The following is a 21,787-nucleotide window of genomic DNA, read 5'->3' on the forward strand; positions in this document are numbered from 1 at the left end:
ACTCCTGCATACGCCCATCCAGGATCCACCCGGCATGCCCACCAGGGGGCGATGCTCTGCCCATCTGGGGCGTTGCTGTGTTGCAACCAGAGCCATTCTAGCACCTGAGGCAGAGGCCATAGAGCCATCCTCAGCGCCGGGCCAACTTTGCTCCAATGGAGCCTTGGCTGCGGGAGGGGAAGAGAGAGACAGAGAGGAAGGAGAGGGGGAGGGGTGGAGAAGCAGATGGGCGCTTCTCCTGTGTGCCCTGGCCGGGAATCGAACCTGGGACTCCTGCACGCCAGGCCGACGCTCTACCACAGAGCCAACCGGCCAGGCTTGTTTTGCCTTTTAATAGATAATGCGAACACATGGTTCAAAATTCAAAATGTGCATATGGATTAACAGTAAAAAGATGCCCTGGCCAGATAGCTTGGTTGGTTAGAACATCATCTAAGTGCAGAAGATGCCAGTTTGATCCCTGGTCAGGACACATACAAGAACAGATGGATGTTCTTGTCCGTCTGTCTGTCTTCCATTCTAGCTAAAATCAATACCAAAAAAAGTTTTTTTAAAAAGAAACAGTAAAAAGACTTCCTACTACATTTGATCCCCTGGCCTCTTAGTTTTCTTCCCTAAGACAAGCAATGTTATCATGTTCTCATGTATCTCCCCAGAAGATGTTTATAAAGTTTATGGATATATTAGTTTATATGTGTGTATATTTGTATTTGTGTTTTTCCCTTTTTCCACTTAACAGTACATATTGGAAATAAATATTTTACAACATCACATCTTGGTGATGATTCCATATCATTATAAAATAACACAAAGAGCTTCATTCTTTTATATGGCTACACAGAAAGTATTTATTATATCAATTTTTCATAATTTCTCTAATACTCTCTAAACTTTTGCTATAAAAGTAAGTCCATAACAAAATTTGTATATGCATATTATTTCCCATTTGCACAATAGATCTGGAAGTGGAACTGCTAGGTCATAAGGTAGCAGGTTAGTTTTGTTTTGTTTTTTTAGATTTTATTTATTCATTTTAGAGAGAAAAGAGAGAAGGGGAGGAGCAGGAAGCATCAACTCCCATATGTGCCTTGACTGGGTGAGTCCAAGGTTTCGAACCAGCGACCTTAGTGTTCCACGTTGACACTTTATCCACTGTGCCACCACAGGTCAGTAGCAGGTTAGTTTTTAACTGTTGGTATAACAAACTCTTTTAGGGATGACTTTTGCTCTTCAGGGGCCGTCACTGTTTTCCCCTTCTCAATGAGCTGAACAGCCCTCAGCAAACCATCCTGTAGAGCCTGGTTCTTTACCATGTTTGTGATCATGAAAGTGACATCCCTGATGTACATCTGTCTCACTTTGGCACTGTAGTGTTCTGCCTTGTTACCATGTGCAATAAAGAAGGTACAAAGTGCTGTGACATCTCCTTCTTGCAGTCCACACTCCTCCAGGACAGATTCCCACACAACCTGAATGCGCTTGTTCTTGACTTTTCTTCTGAGGACAGAGGTTAAGGTGGGAAGACCTCTCACCAGGTCTGGCAGCTTCTCAAGCACACAAGTGTGCAAGCGGATGAGTACTTCAATAACGTAGCTGTATATAATATTCAATTCCATTGAGGTGAACCTACAAAAAAGGGGAGAGCTTCTAAAGCAGAGGAACACTTTATGTTTAGATATAAAATTAATTCTATTAGGACAACTCAAAGAAGTACAAACCCACTAGGAGAACCAGCTGTTGTGTTTTAGAAAATACTTTAGAAGTAAGACCTGTGCTAAACTGGATACCTTAGTTCTCTCGCCACCCATACTGTAAGTTTCTTAATGGCAGAGGAGTTATATTATCCGTCTCTGCATTATTTTTTATTATTATTATTCATTTTAGAGAGGAAAGGGAGAGACAGAGGAGAGACAGAAGGGGGGGAGGAGCTGGAAGCATCAACTCCCATATGTGCCTTGACCAGGCAAGCCCAGGGTTTCGAACCGGTGACCTCAGCATTTCCAGGTCACGTCTCTGCATTATTAGTAAGACTTTGGCAAGCAAGAGACTGACAAGATGAGTGTCTGGCATATAAACCAGTGCTGAAATTAATCTTTTTTGAATGAATGAACCAAAGAATATGTGCTTTCTTCACAATCCATTTCTGGAACCATATTAAGAAATTTAGTTTTAGAATGACCGTTGCCAGCTCTCACAATGCCACAAAAATCCACTGATTTCTTATTGGATTCTCACTTGAGTGCCAGAACTGCTCTCCACAGCTCGTCTTGGGCTGCCTGGCTTGCCAACATCTTGCTATGATGTTCAAATTTCTGTGTCAGATTATCCTTGGTGAAGTCCAGTTCTTTAAACTGTGCTTGTAAAGCTTGGAGTTTGTGGTCGACTCTATCGGATAAAAGAATCAAAGGTTAGTTTAGGTCAAAATTAAGGTGTTGCCAAGATGAATATATTATTTACAACCACTACCATAGTTGGATAGCTATCTGCCATTCTCTCTATCCCTCATCCTAGTTCTTGCATCTTATATTGCCAAACTTTTAAATTGTCTACTTGAGCCTGACCTGTGGTGGCGCAGTGGATAAAGCATCAACCTGGAAATGCTGAGGTCGCCAGTTCGAAACCCTGGGCTTGCCTGGTCAAGGCACATATGGGAGTTGATGCTTCCAGCTCCTCCCCCCTTCTCTCTCTCTGTCTCTCTCCCCTCTCTCTCCCTCTCTGTCTCTCTCCCTCTCTCCTCTCTAAAAAAAAAATAATAATAAAAAAATAAATTGTCTACTTGAATTCATCTGCCAGGACTTATCTTTGTATTGTACTTTATACTTTAAAATGTATTTTATACAAGTATTATTTTGAGTGTCACAACTACCATAAGAAGTAAAGTAGTGATTTTTACTATTTTACAGATAAAGAAATTGAGTATCAAAAAGATTGAGACCCGCCCTGGCCGGTTGGCTCAGCGGTAGAGCGTCGGCCTGGTGTGCGGGGGACCTGGGTTCGATTCCCAGCCAGGGCACACAGGAGAAGTGCCCATTTGCTTCTCCACCCCCCCTCCTCCTTCCTCTCTGTCTCTCTCTTCCCCTCCTGCAGCCAAGGCTCCATTGGAGCAAAGATGGCCCTGGCGCTGGGGATGGCTCCTTGCCCTCTGCCCCAGGTGCTAGAGTGGCTCTGGTCGCGGCAGAGCATCGCCCCCGGGTGGGCAGAGCTTCGCCCCTGGTGGGCGTGCTGGGTGGATCCCGGTCGGGCGCATGCGGGAGTCTGTCTGTCTCTCCCCGTTTCCAGCTTCAGAAAAAAAAAAAAAAAAAAAATTGAGATCCAATGCCATATAGGTAGCTAGTGCTGAAACCAGGATTTAGGTAGGTGGCTTTCTCCATCCTATTCTGATTGTTCAAATCCTATCCTTCCTTTTAAGGATAAGCTCAAATTCCACTGGCTGCTTGACTCCCCCAGCCTTTCTACCTGGATATCTCCTCCCTGCTTACTTCATTCTCACAAGGACTACTTCTATCACCTGTCACTCCTCACCTCCTGCTTTATTTTAAGAGTTAGCTTTGGCCTGACCTGTGGTGGCGCAGTGGATAAAGCGTCGACCTGGAAATGCTGAGGTCGCCAGTTCGAAACCCTGGGCTTGCCTGGTCAAGGCACATATGGGAGTTGATGCTTCCAGCTCCTCCCCCTGTCTCTCTCTCCTTTCTCTCTCCTCTCTAAAATGAATAAAAAAAAAAAAAAAAAAAAAAAAATTAAAAAAAAAAAAAAAAAAAGAGTTAGCTTTTAATGAACAAAATTGTAAGCTCTTAGAAGGAGGGGTTTAGAGATATTTCTTAGACATTTGTATTCCTGTCATTCAACACCTAGGAGAGGCCTTACACAGAAGTAATAAAATATGTCTTATATGATTGAAATCTGCAATGTGAAGGGGATGCTGAGCTATGCAACCCAACAAGAGGATGTGAGTAGCTCTGAATAGCCCTGATCATCAGAGGGCGCTGTAGCACCAGGATTGTCTAACAGGATTGTGGATCAGACTCTAACAGAACCACAAAGATCGCAGTTTACTTGCCTGAGGTCTCCCATGTTGTCTTTTATGAAGAAAGTGATACACAAACACACGTAACACTTTCCTGAGCATCTATGTCCCCTGTGACCTAAATACTGTTGTGATTGCCCAGGTTCTATCCTTGACCTTTCTCCCAAGGCTAATTCAGCCTCAAGTACCACCTCTCTCCTAAGCTCTGGGCCTGTATCTTCAACTACAATATCTTCTGTACATCTCTGCCTGAATCAGATGTCAAACTAAACAGTCCTAAACTCAATTTGCTAACTACTCTTTTATCCCATATTCCAAAATTACTACAGTAGAAGATTCTCACTGCTTTGGATTCTATTTACATATAGATAAAGGCTCAGTATGAAATGTGCATTTTGTAGGAATGTAAGCCTGCATGAACTAATATGCTGGCAATCTCTGTTTACACATCAAGCCCATGTTATCTGGCATACTGTTTGTATTAACTTTTAGATCATAGGTTATCTCTAGCTTTAACTGTGGAGAGGAACTCTAACTTGCCAATCAGTTTAAAAGTTTACATTTGTAGCAGTTCTTTGGAGTCCTCTCACCAAAAGCCATTCCCAGTCCATTCCAAATAAATCCTAATGAACATGTCTGCAAATCTGAGTCTGTTTTCTACTACATTTCCCCAACTCAGTTAATGACATCACCATTTATTCAATATCTTGAACTAGAAATCTCAGAATAATTCTTACCTTTTCCCCCTCCCCATTAACATCTCTAATCTATCCCCTTCTCTCCATCTCCACTACACCACTTAATTACCACCTTTCCACTGGACCTAGGATACAGTAGCCTCACTGGGTCTCTGCTTTCAATTTCTGCAACCTCAAATCCATCCTCCAGAAATATGCCCCTAAAACACACTTCTGATCATATCCTTCAACTGGTCATATATCTTTTATGCCACCCTGACTTGCCCAGTGATATCAATAAAACCAAGTTGGGCCCTGGCCAGATAGCTCCCTTGGTTAGAGCCTTGTCTTGAAGCACAGAGGTTGCCGGCTCAATCCCCAGGCAGGACACATACAGGAACAGATTGATGTTCTTGTCTTTCTTTCTCTTTAAAAAATCAATCAATCAATAAAAGAACCAAATTGGATGACCTCAGCAGGAAACATAAAGTCCTTAACCCTATGCTCCCATCTTCTGCCACTCCTCAGTCACCAATTGCACTTGAGCCATCTAGCTGCTGACTGAATATAGTGTGTAATTTCAAGCTTCTATGGCTTATATGTACTCCTTTCCCAGCCTAGAGTTCCTTCTCATACTTTAATTCTTTCTCATAAACTCCTACTCACACTTCAAGATCCAGCTTAAATGTCCCTCTATAACAGGGGTCAGGAAACTTTTTGACTGAGAGAGCAATGAACGCCACATATTTTAAAATGTAATTCCGTGAGAGCCATACAATGACCCGTGTACCTCACGCATTATCCAATAAAAATTTGGTGTTGTCCAGGGGACAGCTGTGATTGGCTCCAACCACCCACAACCATGAACATGAGCGGTAGGAAATGAATGGATTGTAATACATGAGAATATGTTATATTTTTAACATTTTTTTTTTATTAAAGATTTGTCTGCGAACCAGGTGCAGCCATCAAAAGAGCCACATCTGGCTCGCAAGCCATATAGGTTCCTGACTCCTGCTCTATAAAGAGGTCCTTTTCCTAGTGTCAAAGGCAAAATTAATTGATCCTCTCTTCATGTTCTCATAGCCCTTTAAAAATTTTTTTTTGCTCTGGCTGGGTAGCTCATTTAAGTTAGAGCGTTGTCCTGCTAGGCCAAGGTTGTAGGTTCAGTACCCTGTCAAGGCACATACACGAATAAACTAATTAGGGGGGAAAGAATGAACAAATGAATACACCAATAAGTGGAACACCAGTCTGACCAGACAGTGGTAAGGACCCAGGTTTAAAACCCCATGGTCACCAGCTTGAGCACGGGCTTACTAGCTTGAGTGAGGGGTCACCAGTTTGAGCCCAGGGTCATCGGCTTGAGCCCAAGGTTGCTGGCTTGAGAAAGGGGTCACTGGCTTGGCTGGAACCCCCCAGTCAAGGCACATATGAGAAAGCAATTAATAAGCAACTAAGGTGCCACAGCTGTGCTTCTCTCTCTCTCTCTCTCTCTCTCTCTCTCTCTCTCTCTCGCGCGCGCGCTAAAAAACAAAAAAATGTGGAACAATTTAAATCAATGCATCCCTGCCTTACTCCCTGGGTCAGAAAAAAAAGTACCTTATCAAAAAAATAAACCTTACCATTCATGGCACAATTGGAAGCATGAGTATCAACTTAAAAAATAATTTATTGATTGATTTTAGAGAAGGAGAGGAAGGGAGAGAGAGAAAGATCAATTCCACTTATCTATATATTCATTGGTTGATTTGTTTTTAATTTAAAAAACATTTTTTTATTTATTGCTTTTAGATAGAGAGAGGAAGGGGGGAAGAGAAAGAGAGAAACCTCCACCCATTTATGCATTCACTGGTTGATTTTTGCATGGGCCCTGACCAGGGATCAGACCCGCAAACTTGGTGTATAAGGATGACGCTCTAACCAACTGAATTCCCTGGCCAGGGCTTTTATAGCCCTTTAGGAACATGATCTTCATATGGTCACATTAAATCTTAAGTTTTTGGAATACTTTTGTTATCCCTACAGGCTGTGAGTTCCTTCAGGGCAGAAACCACATTTTACTTATTTTTGAATAGCTACCATATAACAACACATGTATTAATTGAATGGAATCATTGCACTTGGGAGTAAATTTTTCTTTATTATTAACTTATACATATATTTTAACATGGAAGACTTAAACCATTTTAATGGAGATAGAATTCTAATTGGCATGCCTGTAGTTCTTTGCCTATTTTTATCTCTTACTTCTCTGACCCACCTTCCCAGAAAAGCAGACTTATGTTTTCTCCCTCCCTGTAGCCCTTAGAAACCTTTTCATCGCCTCCTTCAAGGATATCAGGGTTGTGGTTTCATTGTTCATCTTCTTAAGGCAAAATGAAAGGAAACAAAAGTAAACAAAAATCCAGTAGAGGTTTGAATCCAGGGTTTTCTGCAGACTTCCACTCAGCAACAGGCAGCACCAGCGTGAGTATTCAATCTAAATTCTGCCTGAAAGGTCACTCAGTACAAGAAGCTTTTAATAGCTTGTATATCCAAATATAGTTTCTAAGATCTGATGGTGTGAACACAGGTGTCTGGAATGCTCTATAATATTTGCCTTTGAAAAATGAGCTGTAGTACATCAATATAGCACAACAACCAGATATAATTGTGGTTTTATGTATATTCTGGTATATGTATATATGAATGTACAAATGTAGACTTATATTAGGATTAAATTTGATTGAAATACTACTTTCACGTTTTAATAATTTAATTATTCAGTCATCATCTAAATTAGGTTTAAAGAAAACCTCAGACATTTTATGATGTATTAGATCAATGCTAAAAATCTAACCATTCTTAGAAACATAAATATTTATTTATTTATTTATTTATTTATTATTTTTTTTTTTTACAGAGGCAGAGATAGACAGGGACAGACAGACAGGAACGGAGAGAGATGAGAAGCATCAATCATTAGTTTTTTTTTCGTTGCGCGTTGCAACTTCTTAGTTGTTCATTGATTGCTTTCTCATATGTGCCTTGACTGCGGGCCTTCAGCAGACCGATTAACCCCTTGCTGGAGCCAGCAACCTTGGGTCCAAGCTGGTGAGCTTTTTTTTGCTCAAGCCAGATGAGCCCGCGCTCAAGCTGGCGACCTCGGGGTCTCAAACCTGGGTCCTTCTGCATCCCAGTCTGATGCTCTATCCACTGTGCCAGCACCTGGTCAGGCCATAAATATTTATTGAGAGCTTCTAGTATTAGATTTGGTATTGGAAATTGATAATTATAAGAATTGACCAGGAATTACAACTGCCCTTTTGCTGTTCTGCTTGGCTGCCTGACCCCACCCTTAATTACCGGACAATCAGCTCTGGGACAGAGGGGTTCCAGGAAGCTGGTCGATTGCCCCAAGGAAGAGTATTCCAGAAAGCCAAACATACCAGCACACCCTTGCTCAAGGCTATTCCCAACTGTATAAAATTTTGCCTCAGTCTGTTTTAGGGGACCTTCTTTCAGAGAAGTGCCCCGGCAGGTCTTTCTCCTCTAATAAAGCCTGCACACTTGGAGTTCGAGTGCCGTCTCATTCTTACAGAAATAAAAACAGACATGAAACAGGATTCCTGAATTTAAGGGACTTAAACTCTAATTGGGGAGATAGAACATTACTTAAAAAGAAAATGTGTATAAAATGTTGTGTATTAAATAGGTACAGACCATAAAAATAGTAGAGGGTGAGAGCAATTCACTGAAGCCTTGGGGTAATTGAGAAACCCCTACCCAAGGCTTGGGCTTTGCCTTAAAAGAAATGTAGGTCGCCCTGGCCGGTTGGCTCAGTGGTAGAGCGTCAGCCTGGCGTGCGGGGGGACCCGGGTTCGATTCCCGGCCAGGGCACATAGGAGAAGCGCCCATTTGCTTCTCCACTCCCCCCCTCCTTCCTCTCTGTCTCTCTCTTCCCCTCCCGCAGCCGAGGCTCCATTGAAGCAAAGATGGCCCAGGCGCTGGGGATGGCTCCTTGGCCTCTGCCCCAGGCGCTAGAGTGGCTCTGGTCGCAACAGAGCGACGCCCCGGAGGGGCAGAACATGCCCCCTGGTGGGCGTGCCGGGTGGATCCCGGTCCGGTGCATGCGGGAGTCTGTCTGACTGTCTCTCCCCGTTTCCAGCTTCAGAAAAATACAAAAAAAAAAAAAAAAAAAAAAAAAAAAAAGGTAGGTCTTTGGTTATGAGCCGAGAAAGAAAGGTGTTACAAACTGAAAAATTTGTGTGAGCAAAGTTATAGCAATGGCAAGGTATATAATGTGATTAGGAAAAAATGAGTGGGTATGTCTTAAACACAAGATTCATGTGAGAAAAAGAAAAACATTTAAACTGTTAAGAGCCAGGGCATGGATTTATTCATTTATTGTATAATTTATTCACTTATTCAATATTTACTCAACACCAAAAGTATCAACTGAATGGGTAAAACCTATGAATAATCTGCACTATTCAAGGTTTTGAGAATACAACGAGTAAGGTAAAATCCTTGCCCTAAAGAGCAAACCAGTAAGGAGAGATGTAAAGCCAGAAGCCACAGCCAGGGCCACCATCAAAGCAGCCTGGACCATGCAGGTTCGCATTGGATTCGGACAGTCGGTAAAGAAACAGCGGAGCCAAAAACTGGTGGGCCATAGTCTTTAATTCTAGCTTGCACCCGGCAGGCAAGTAAAAACACACACTGGGCTCCAAAACCCAATCACATTCAGTGCTCACAAAGCCACTGACTTATCCGAGTTTCCTAGAATCAAAGGTTTCTAGCTCACCAGCCTTATTCTCCTCAGTTCTCCATCTCCTTCCTTATCCCAGATACAAACTCTGTATAAACTGGCATCTCACTCAGCACTCCGCCATCTTGGCTGCTTCTCCTGGCCTCCTCCACGTGGCCTCCTTCTGCTGCTGGCTCTACTCTCTGCTCTCTCATGCTAACCTCAGGAACCAAGAGCCCAAGCTCCTATTCTACCCCTATTTTATAGTGTAGAAATCCAAACCTTTAATCCAATATACAAAACAGGGAAGTCTCTAATACAAAGTCACTTCTCTGAGGCATGATTGGATTGTACCGCCCTACATCAAAAAGGGTAGGAAAGGCTTAATCCCAAAACCAAGCCCCAGGCTACAATGATTCTGCCTGCCTTTAGCCCACCCCCAACACACATTAATATCACCTGGGCGATGGCCTCCTCCTGTCATCTTTAACAAAGTGAGCATAATACATTTTATCTACCCAACAAGAGAGAAAACAAGGATTACAAAAGAATGGATGGTTCTAAAGAGACTGGTAGGGAGTGTAAAGCCAGTATCTAAGGCCAGGGCCACTATCACAGCAGCCATGCCCATGCAGGTTCGCATTGGATTTGGACAGTCGGTAAAGAAACAACGGAGCCAAAAACTGGTGGGCTATCATCTTTAATCCTAGCTTGCACCCGGCGGGCAAGTAAAAACACACTGGGCTCCAAAACCCACTCACATTCAGTGCTCACAAAGCTACTGACTTATCCGAGTTTCCTAGAATCAAAGGTTTCTAGCTCACCAGACTTGATTCCCCTCTGTTCCCCATCTCCTTCCTTCTCCCTGCACAAACTCTGCACAAACTGGCTTCTCACTCAACACTCCGCCATCTTGGCTGCTTCTTCTGGCCTCCTCCACGTGGCCTCTCTCTGCTCTCCTCTCTGCTCTCTCCTCTCTAATGCTAATCTCAGGAACTAAGAGCGCAAGCTCCTATTCTGCCCTCATTTTATAGTGTAGAAATCAAAACCTTTAATCCAATATACAAAATAGGGAAATCTCTAATACAAAGTCACTTATCTGAGGCATGATGGGATTGTACCACCCCACATCAAAAAGGGTGGGAAAGACTTAGTCCTAAAACCAAGCCCCAGGCTACAAGGATTCTGCCTGCCCACAGCCCACCCCCAACACACATTAATATCACCTGGGTGATGGGTCACTATGTGGGTAGCGCCATCTTTAACAAAGTAAGCATAATATATTTTATCTGCCCAACAGGGAGTTTGAACATATGTAAGATGTTGGTTTTGTAAAGTTAATCTGTCAGTAGTGTTTAGGATAAATTTGAGAATAAAACCAGAGGCAGGCCTGACCAGGCTGTGGCGCAGTGGATAGAGCGTTGAAGTGGGATGCGGAAGACCCAGGTTCAAGACCCCAAGGTTGCCTGCTTGAGCGCAGGCTCATCGGTTTGAGCAAAGCTCACCAGCTTGGACCCAAGGCAGGGGGTTACTCGGTCTGCTGAAGGCCCACAGTCAAGGCACATATGAGAAAGCAATCAATGATCAACTAAGGTGTCGCGATGAAAAACTGATGATTGATGCTTCTCATCTCTCTCCGTTTCTGTCTGTCCCTATCTATCCCTCTCTCTGACTCTCTGTCTCTGTAAATAAAAGGAAAAAAAATTTAGAAAAAAACACACAAAAAACCAGAGGCAGACAAACTCCTCAGAAGACTGCTATACAGTTAGATGTGAGGTGATGAAGGGGTAGATTATAATGAGTGGAGAGGTAAAAGGACAGATATGAGAGACATTCTAATTCTCCCCATGAACTCATGGGGGTTGAAGTCAGTAAATCTCACATAAATCTTTAGAAAACTTTGGGTGTCCTGATGGAATCAAGCCCTTTCTTGCTTCAGTAGGAAATACCTTTCTAGGGCCTTGTGCTCTACCAAGTAGCCATCCTTCCCATTCTCCCCCCGCAATCTACTTTTATCTCATTAACAAACTCCAAATTTTGTTCAAGTATTGGGAAGCCATGTGTTTCAGGGGAAGCTGGTCCCCTCCTGTTAATCCTAATCTGGAAGGACCCGAAACATTGAAGAAACGAACAGAGTCCGTCGATTACATATCAAAGCTTTATTGTCTAGCTTGGCCAAGCGGCGGCAACTCCAACAGTGGTCTGAGGGAGCATGCGCACCGACCCTTTGTTCTACTTAGTTTTTATAGTTTTGTAAGTGGGAAGTACAGAAGCAAAAATTGTAATTAGGAGCCCCTTACCATTATTGGTTATAGTCATATGTCCTTTAACATGATAGGACCACATTCAATTTGCAAGCCATACATCATTTTGGAGAAAACAAAATTTACAAGTCAACACAATGGCAGAAAGATGTCTTTTACATATTAAAAGGCATTCCTATATTATCTAGTGTTTATCTGCCATCTCTCTGTCCAGAGTCACACGTGTTAATCACATGCATTTACATAGGAGAGGTAGTTTCTGTGGGGACAAATGCCCGCAAATGGCTCATTGCTATAAGAAAAGGTTTATTTTGGCTTTTCTCTCCCTGTACCTGGCTAGCCATTCACCCCTTTGCATTTACAATACAATGCCAAGGGCCATCCTGGTCATGCCAATCACACAGTACAGAGACTATTTCTCACAATTTCTCTGCACACCTTAACCCAAATTAATAAAATGTTCTTCAAGCCTCCCAAAATATTAATATTAATTCTGTAGCTTTTGGTACTTTACAACACCTGCGGGTGAGGTGGCGCAGTGGCTCCTCATTCCCCCCTCTGAATGGGAGGATAAGACACGGTACCTACCGAGAGGAGAGGCTGGTAGGTAGGCTGAAATGTAGGTTGATGGACCAGGAGGTTGGCGGCCCCTAGCTGGCGTTTGACCAGGGTGGGATAAGCAATAATGAGGTATTGCTCTTTGTTAACTGGGCAGGTGAGATGGGTGGTTAGGCCCAGCACCTGTCCCCTGGATATAAAAAAACACCCTGTTTATATTTCGGTCTCCAACAGATATTAAAATTTCAAATTTCTGTGTTGTGATTCTTACTCATCTGAATTCTCATGTTCGGATTTGGAGGCAGACTGGAAAAATATAAAATAAACAACAATATTAAACAGCCAATGCTGCCTGACCTGTGGTGGTGCAGTGGGTAAAGTGTCGACCTGGAAATGCTGAGGTTGCCGGTTCGAAACCCTGGGCTTGCCTGGTCAAGGCACATATGGGAGTTGATGCTTCCAGCTCCTACCCCCCCTTTTCTCTCTCTCTGTCTCTCCTCTCTCTCTGTCTCTCCCTCTCCTCTCTAAAAAAATGAATAAATAAATTAAAAAAAAAACAGCCAATGCTAACAGATATTATAACAAGTGTCCTAATACAATTAAGTGATTAAAACCTATTGGATTACTAAGCAAAGTCTTAACTAATACAACAGGATTTAAAATAAAATTTTTAGTCTTAAATGTCCTTAACATGTTAATGTAATTTCACCAAGTCCATATTGATACCATTACCGCTTCATATTATTTGTAAATGAAACCCAACCCCACTTCAGTTTGAGAAGTGTCCTAAGGAGCAGGAGTCACACACATTCAGGAAAAGTTCACAAGGCCATGCTTTGCAGCTAGAGTCCAAGTCCCAATGACCACTGTTTCTAGCTGGTAACAATTTAGGTAGACTGGAAAAGCCGTCTGCAGCACTTATGGAGACGGAGCTTCTGTTTTCTTTAAACTGGAGAGGTGAACCCAGGGTGCCTTTTTCTGGAGCTCTGCAGTCATGGCATGGTGAAGAGAACCTGTGGATACACTATCCTGGGTAGCAGAGGTAATTAGGAGTAAGTCCCAGCCTAAAATGGCATGGGGCATTGAAGCAAGAGGAATAAAGGAAACACTAAATATTAAACAAAGCTGCAGAAAATAAGACTATCAACACCCACAACAAAGATCTTCAAGGGATGAATAAAAAAACTGAATATTCAAGTAAGGCATAGTAAGTGGCCATTGTGTCCATAAGAAAGGAGATCAGTTTACCTGCTACTTGGAAGAAATACCCTAGGCTCGTCCACAGCAACGTGAGATGGGGCCGATGGCCCTGGGCACCTTTAGTCTTCAGTGGCAAGCCTCAGTAGGCTGGCAAGGTCAGGTCACAGGTAGCCGGAGCAGGGCTAGAAGAGACTGAACCCTCCCTTGGAGGAGTGAGGGAGCAGCTTACCTTCCAGTGACCCTTTTTCCCATAGTAAAGGCATGTCCCTTGTGGGAGCCCTGGCAGGCTTTAGCTCAACGACCTTCCTTTCCACTCTTGAAGCAGGGCCCTGATGGAGTCCTATGAAGTCTCTCGGGGGTGTTGGAGCCTTTATGGGTGTATGCCAAGAGCTGGTATTTTGCCTGATCTCTTTTTTTTTTGGGGGGGGGGAGGCTCTGTCTGCCTTTTCTGTTCCTCTTTTGGTCATTATAGACCTTAAATGCCATGCTCAGAAGATCTCATTGAGGGGTTTGAGGGTCCCCATCTGCCTAAATAAACTTTTTCCATATACCTAGAGCTGATTGGAAAAAGACAAAACAGCACTATCAGCTGGATTAAATAAGAGGGTAGAAGTTTGCAGGAAGAGAAAAGAAGTTTGGCATCTCTTGTAGAATTCCAGAGTATTTCAGCTGCTGAATAAACCTGTACATTAGTATTTAAAAGAAAAAAAAATTTTTTTAAAAAGGTCCAAAATACGAAGTTTTAGTGAAAACAATAAAATACAGAAACAGCAGATTCTCATTTTAAAGTAAAACTGACATTTCCCAGAACTTTCCTAGTAATGCACCATTCTGATTACTATTAAATTTCTTTTTTTTATTATTATTCATTTTTAGAGAGGAGAGAGAGACAGAGAGGGAGAGAGAGACAGAGAGAGAGAAGGGGGGAGGAGCTGGAAGTATCAACTCCCATATGTGCCTTGACCAGGCAAGCCCAGGGTTTTGAACCGGCGACCTCAGCATTCCAGGTCAACGCTTTATTCACTGCGTCACCACAGGTCCTGATTGAGGAGCCACTGAGCCATTTCACCTGCAGGTGTTGTAAAGTACCAAAGGCTACAGAATTAATATTAATATTTTAGGAGGCTTGGAGAACATTTTATTAATTTGGATTAAGGTGTGCAGAGAAATTGTGAGAATAGTCTCTGTACTGTGTGATTGGCATAACCAGGATGGCCCTTGGCATTGTATTGTAAATGCAAGGGGAGGAAAACATGGATTCCCAGACATTCCACCACACCTATGGGGAAAGGGGTGAATGGCTAGCCAGGTGCAGGAAGAGAAAAGCCAAAATAAACCTTTTCTTATAGCAATGAGTCATTTGCAGGCATTTGTCCCCACCAAAACTACCTCTCCTATTACATGTGTGTGTGACTCTGGACAGAGAGATAGCAGATAAACACTAGATAATATAAGGAATGCTTTTAATATGTAAAGAGACATCTTTCTACCATTGTGTTGGCTTGTAAACTTTGTTTTCCCCAAAATGATGTATAGCTTGCAAATTGAACGTGGTCCTATCATGTTAAAGGACATATGACTATAACCAATAGTGGTAAGGGGCTCCTAATTACAATTTTTGCTTCTGTACTTCCCATTTACAAAACTATAAAAACTAAGTAGAACAAAGGGCCGGCGCGCTCTCCCTCAGACCACTGTTGGAGCTGCCGCCGCTTGGCCAAGCTAGACAATAAAGCTTCAATGTGTAAACGACGGACCTTGCTCCTGTCTTCCATATTTCGGGTCCCTCCGAATTTGGATTAACACTGATCGATCACTATTAAAAAAAAACACAAAAAACCCCACAAAGTCCCAATTCCAAAATAATTAGCAAACCTGTTGGTAAACATTCTTCTCATGGTTCTAGTTATTTTTCTAAATTTTACATTTGCACTTTTTCAAGAATTAGAGTTTTTGTAAATTTAACTGATTAACATTTGTGAGAACTGGACTTTCTTCATATTTATTTTTAAAAAAAATTCACACACCCTATTCAAACTAAGAGAAAATATACATTTGTTTATTAAAGCGTACCTGCTTTAGATAATTTTTTTCTTCACACATTAGCATAGAAAGCCAATGTTTGATTCATGCTGAAAATCTATACAAAATGAAAAGACCTGCTATTCCAGGGAAACCTTAAGGCAAAAGCAAAAGCCTTATGCTACAAAAGAAAAACAGAGCAGAGGCATGGGGACTGTGAAGTCGGCTCAGATGAATAAGCACCACAAGGATGAAGACAATTTTTGTACAAACATATGCAAGAAGTTTTAAAAGGTGCATTCAACATCCATTTTCCTGCAGAAATAATTGTCATGTCAGACAGCTTAACTCCTGAAACAAGTTTAGATTTCAACAGAATCTTAATTCTCTCCTATATTTACCAACGGAATCAGAGCCTTGCTTGGGGTGGCTCTTCTTTCGCCCTTGTCACCACACAGACTTTTAAGCACTTGTTGAGTACACTTTATAATACCTTTACTTCAAAATTGTAAGAAATACTTGTCTTTATGTTAACTTAACAAAACATAGTAAATGCATTTTCAAGAAACATTTCCATACTTATTAAAACATTTCTTGGCCCTGGCCAGTTGGCTCAGTGGTAGAGCGTCGGCCTGGCGTGCAGGAGTCCCGGGTTTGATTCCTGGCCAGGGCATACAGGAAAAGCGCCCATCTGCTTCTCCACGCCTCCCCCTCTCCTTCTACTCTGTCTCTCTCTTCCCCTCCCGCAGCCAAGGCTCCATTGGAGCAAAGTTGGCCCGGGTGCTGAGGATGGCTCTGTGGCCTCTGCCTCAGGTGCTAGAATGGCTCTGGTTGCAACAGAGCGACACCCCAGATGGGCAGAGCATCGCCCCCTGGTGGGCATGCCGGGTGGATCCCAGTTGGGCGCATGCGGGAGTCTGTCTGACTGCCTCCCTGTTTCCAACTTCATAAAAATACAAAAAACAAACAAACAAACAAAAAAACACACATTTCTATTAATTAACAGGCAAATTAAAGTGCACAATAAGGCTGGAAAATTCCAGTGTGGGTTTTATTATTTTTCTATATTATTAATGAAAATCTACACCTTTATTAGGTAAATTTATTCTGCTTCAAGTTTTGCAGCTTGCAATAGCAGCCTGAAGTTTGAAGCAGTTTAGCCAAAATTAGCAAGTTTTTAGGATTCACATTTTATTCTATTTAAATTTAAATGAGCGCGCTATATTTATTCCAATTAAAATTAGAATTTTGTAGGGATGATATCATCTTATTTTTCAATATTAAAGCCAGCATTTCCAATTCTTTTTTTTTTTTATAAATAAATTTTTATTTTAATAGGGTGACATCAATAAATCAGGGTACATATATTCAAAGAAAACATTTCCAGGTTATCTTGTCATTTAGTTCTGTTGCATACCCATCACCCAAAGACAGATCGTCCTCCGTCACCCTCTATCCAGTTTTCTTTGTACCCCCCCTAACCACCACACTCCTGTCCATGTCTCTTAGTCTCGCTTTTATGTCCCACCAATGTACCAATGTATGGACTCCTGCAGCTCTTGTTTTTTTCTGATTCGCTTATTTCACTCCACATAATGTTATCAAGGTTCCACCATTCTGCTGTAAGTGATCCGATGTCATCGTTTCTTCTAGCTGAATAGTATACCATGGTGTATATGTGCCCCATCTTCTTTATCCAGTCTTCTATATTTTTTTTTACAGTGATTAAAAGCCTTTAAGCAAACTCTTGGCCAATGCAGCAAGAATCCATAAAAGAGTAGTGTCCTTAACCTGTTCACCAAGTCCAAATTGACCCCATCACCATGCCAAATCCCTGAAAAATGCAACCCAACCACAGTTCAGTCTGTTAGGAGCTGTCACAGGGAGCAGGAGTCCAGGAAAAGTCCACACAGGAAAAGTCTGCATGGCACTGGAATTGTTGTCACCATTCTATATTTTGCAGCTCATGTCCAAGTCCCAATGACCGCTGCTTCTAGCTGGTAATGATTCAGGTAGACTGGAAAAAGCATTTCCAATTCTTGCATGCAAAGACAAAACATAAACGAGGATCAGACAAGGTAGACAAATCAGAGAGAAACCCGGGATTTTATAGATGAGAACGTGGCCTGCTTGATTCTCATGCAGGGCTATTATGATAGGAACAAAAGTATAGAAACTAAACAGAACTCTCTCGAAAAGGTTCGACAACGGCCGTTTACGAGATCTGTTTAGCTACATCCAAACAGGTGTTCCCTTCGCTCTCATTTCAGGCATAGAACAGTAAAGAAATAAAATGAGTTTAGAGAAAGAGAATAACCGGAAAAATCTGCAACTTCCCCAAACTCTTAAGTATTTCCATTTACCAAAGAGAATCAGACAATAACACAACTTCAAAAAGCATCTCAGCCTGACCTGTGGTGGCGCAGTGGGTAAAGCATCGACCTGGAATGCTGAGGTCGCTGGTTCGAAACCCCTGGCTTGCCTGGTCAAGGCACATGTGGGAGTTGATGCTTTCTGCTCCTCCCCACCTTCTCTCTCTCTCTCTCTCTCCCTGTGTACCTTCTCTCTAAAACGAATAAATAAAATCTAAAAAAAAAAAAAAAAGCATCTCAGTCTTCCAATCACTCACAAATTCTAAGAGCTGCAACAACCCGCAGCCAAAATTCGTTTCAACCCTCGCTGAAAGGCAGGTCCAGCCCATTTGGGAGGGAAACACTCTCCCCGCTCCTCCCCTGGGGCTGGGGCCCCCAGCAGAGCCAAACCTGGCTCGCACAAAGGTCAGCCCGCAGTAGAGCCGGCACCCCCGCGGCCACAGGGCCCCAGGCCTTGGAGGCGCTTTCTCCGCTGCCGCTCCCCGAGCTTGTAGGAGCTGCAAATTCCAGCAAAGGAGGCTGCGCTGTGCACCAGGCCTGCGCCTCCCGTGAGACACATCCCATCCGCCACCCACGCGCACCCGCGTTCTTCACCACCCACGCGAGTGGCCACCTGCGCGTCCAAAAGGGGACCATGGCCAGGCCGCACTGGCGGCCGCTGGGACCCAAGGCGGTGTCCGGAGTCTTGTACCTGGGATGCACAGCTTCTGCATGCGGACTCTGAGCACCGGCCAGAGCCCTCGCCCACCCCACCTCGGAGGCACGGGGCAGGGCAAGCCCTGAGGCCAGCATAAAGCCCAGTCCGCGGGCGGCCCTGTCCACGCAGTTCCACTGGCCCTCGGCCCATCGCCCCTGCCTGGGGAGGCCAGCCCTCTGCCCCCCGGAGCCGAGACCTCCTTTCTACTTCATTCTGATTAAACAACTTATTTGCTTACAGAGGGGAGGTGGCAGCGGCGGGAGGGTGTGCGAGCGGCTGGGCTCCTTCTCTCATGCTCGCGATCCAGCTCGCTGCTGGTTCTCCCCAAGCCGCCTCCTCCCCTCCGCAGCTGGAGCCCGGGCCCCTCCCTGCCCACAGGCCAGAGGGCAGCGCGCGGGCCAGGGGAAGGGAGGGTGAGCGGGTGCTGGGAGGAGGCAGCCAGACGAGCAAGCGCCCAGCTGGCGTGAGGGGAAGCCGCTGCCCGCCCCCTTTCCCCACACTGTACTTAAAAGCTTCACTCTCTAAAAGCTTTGACGAATGCAGTGACAAAAACAGACAAACAGCAAAAAAACCCAGACAAACAGCAAAAACAGATAGGCAAACAGGCGCCACCTTCCCTCGAGCTCAGAATATCTAAACTCAAACGGGGTTCCCTAAAAACAGGCTGCCCTCCCAAATCTCCCAACCTCGCGTCCGAGAGGAGATGGCCACCAGCCCCTTCCCAGCTCGTGGAGTGGCAACAAACAGCCACGACCTTGTTCGACTTACCCGGGGTTGGACAAGAAAGCTCTGGTGTGCAGACTGATGGTGGTCCCTCGATCCCGGCACGAGCCCCCCAAATGTTAATCCTAATCCGGAGGGACCCGAAACATTGAAGACACGAACTGATAGATATGTGAATTCCAAACTGCCCTCTTGATGTTCCGCTTATCTGTCAGACCTCACCCTTACTGGACTATTGCCCCTGAGACAGAGGAATTCCAAAAAACTGACAAGCCGCCCCAAGGAGGGGCTCCGGACATACCAGGATTTTTGATTCAACACCCACATGCTCGAAGCCCCCCAAGGAGGAGCATTCCGGACATACCAGGACTTTTGCCTCAGTATCCCCTCAGGCTCTCCCAAACACTACATAACTCGCCCCTAGTCTGTAACTGGTGCTCTTCTCCCCCAGGAGAAGTGCCCGTCAGGGTTCCTTTCTTCCTTTCAATAAAGCTTGTTACTCTGGTCTTTCGGACTCCCATGGATTCCAACAGATTCTTACATCTGGTGCCGAAACCCGCGACAGGGTACTAACTGCCTGGACGATCCCTCTTTGCCGTTCAAATTTACAACCAGGGAAGCAATGGGCAGCGGCAGCTCATCCCGGGCTTACTCCCTGATTCTGTTTGGACGTGTAATTGTGGGTTGATTGGCCGGCAGTCTAACCCTGTCCTGAACCCCTGCTGGACCAGAAGGTAAGGAGTTTCTCCCTTCCCCTTCCCCGGTTGGCCTCTAAATTTCTCTCTAAAAACACCCCTTTCTGGTCGGATGGTTTTCTCTGATATGCCTCACGTTTTGAGGGGTTTGACTTTCAGTCTCAGTGGACTGCACGGAAGACTAGGCGCCTAGCCAAACCTCTCCACTCTCTCGGACTTCTCGTCCTCGGAGCTCCCTGACAGGTGGTGACGACCTCTATCAGGGACGACTCCCCCACACGGAGATTCTCTCCTCTTGGGACAGTGACAAAAGGCGGGGACGCCCCCTCTTGCTCACCTGTCTCCACTATGGGCTCTTCAGAGTCTAAGCCTTCCGACCAGACACCTCTAGGATGTCTCATAAAAATCCTCACCAAACTCGGTCTCTCAGACCTCAAACTGAAGAAATTAATCTTCTTCTGTAACAGGGCATGGCCTCAGTACAGACTAGACAATGACTCCCATTGGCCTGAAAACAGGACATTCAATTACAATATCCTAAGACATCTTGACAATTTCTGCCACCGGAGGGGAGGGCATCAGAAATTCCTTACGTGTAGGCTTTCTTCTCCCTTCTCTCCTGTCCTTAATTTCTGTGCCTTCTGTTCCACATGCAGGCTGGTTTTGGCCAAAGAAACCTCACCTAAAACCTCTGCTCCTAATCTTTCCTTCTCCGCGGACTCCCAAACTCTCTCCTTCTGCCTGACCCCCGGGGCACCCCTCTCTCGGGACCCCTCTCTAGTCTCTCAGCAAATCTTTTTGGCCTGGGGCCTCTCCCTTCTCTACTGTGTTCTTCATCCCCTCCCCCCTCCTTAGAAGCTGTGGCTCTGGCTGCGATGCCTATCTCATCTCTGACCTCTCTTCCCTCCTTACAAACTGCAGTTCTGTCTGTCTCCTCTCCGACCCCTCCTCCTTCCTTACAAACTGTGACTGTGCCTCTTTCCTCCTTGCCCTCTCCTCTCTCCTCAGAGCTCTAAATCCTTTTGACTCTTCTGACCATGTGGCGCCACACCAATACTTTAACCTCCTTCTCTCCTCCTGCAGATTCTGACTTTCCTTCTTTCCATCCAGCTGCTCACACTGTCCATCCGTCTGCTTTCTCTCTTCCTCCCCTCTTTGCTGGCAATTCCCTGCCATCCCGGAAAACTTAAAAAACAGAATTGTATATTAAGCTATGTGAGTAAGTAATCTGTTTTGTCTCATTGTTTGTCAGAAAATATTTCTAGTGAATTGAAACAAGTAAAGCGCGCTCATTTAAATTCCTTTATTCATAATATGTGAAGTCTTTGTTTAATGTGTAACTGTGTCTGTTTCTAATGCCTTAAACCAGTAATTACCCACCTCATAAACCAGGTTTACTCATCCCCATGGAATCTCCCTGCAATACCCCCATCTTTCCTGTTCGAAAACCTTCAGGAGCTTATCACCTCATACAAGCCTTATACCTAATCAATGAGGCAGTAATTCCCCTCCATCCAGTAGTCCCTAATCTCTGTAAATTACTGTCACACATTTTCTCAAACACCACTCATTCACAATCCTAGCCCTCAAGAATGCCTTCTTTACCATTCCTCTACACCAGGAGTCTCAAACTCAACTCAGCATGTGAGCCGCAGAGCAAGATCACAGCCGTTCGGCGGGCCGCACTAGGTCTACAAAAGGCAACTGTTACACAACACTTTTCTCACTGCAGTTGAAAACAAAAAAAAAATCAGTACAACAAGCACAATCGTACATGCAGTTTACTCAGTGTCACAAAACGACCAGAAACTGTAGTTCGCATC

General features: G+C 44.2%; 1 protein-coding gene across 4 annotated transcripts; it reads right to left on the reverse strand.

Annotated features, from left to right (window-relative positions):
* Positions 1-833: 833 nt before the first annotated feature.
* SMCO1 (single-pass membrane protein with coiled-coil domains 1) lies at positions 834-18,992 on the reverse strand. 4 transcript variants are annotated; one of them, XM_066347657.1, is made up of 3 exons: positions 18,785-18,992; positions 2,236-2,385; positions 834-1,626 (listed from the first exon to the last, which is right to left on the reverse strand). In XM_066347657.1, the coding sequence occupies exons 1-3, from the start codon at positions 18,838-18,840 to the stop codon at positions 1,179-1,181; spliced, it is 654 nt and encodes a 217-aa protein (XP_066203754.1). In that variant the 5' UTR covers positions 18,841-18,992; the 3' UTR covers positions 834-1,178. The 4 variants fall into 4 exon arrangements, 2 of the variants coding, with proteins under 2 accessions (XP_066203754.1, XP_066203755.1); XM_066347658.1 differs by lacking the exon at positions 18,785-18,992 and adding an exon at positions 7,017-7,157; XR_010746826.1 differs by lacking the exons at positions 834-1,626; positions 2,236-2,385 and adding an exon at positions 16,872-17,515 and having other exon boundaries at positions 18,463-18,992.
* Positions 18,993-21,787: the final 2,795 nt, after the last annotated feature.

Source organism: Saccopteryx leptura, chromosome 8 (assembly GCF_036850995.1).
Source record: "Saccopteryx leptura isolate mSacLep1 chromosome 8, mSacLep1_pri_phased_curated, whole genome shotgun sequence".
Classification (NCBI taxonomy): Eukaryota; Metazoa; Chordata; class Mammalia; order Chiroptera; family Emballonuridae; genus Saccopteryx; species Saccopteryx leptura.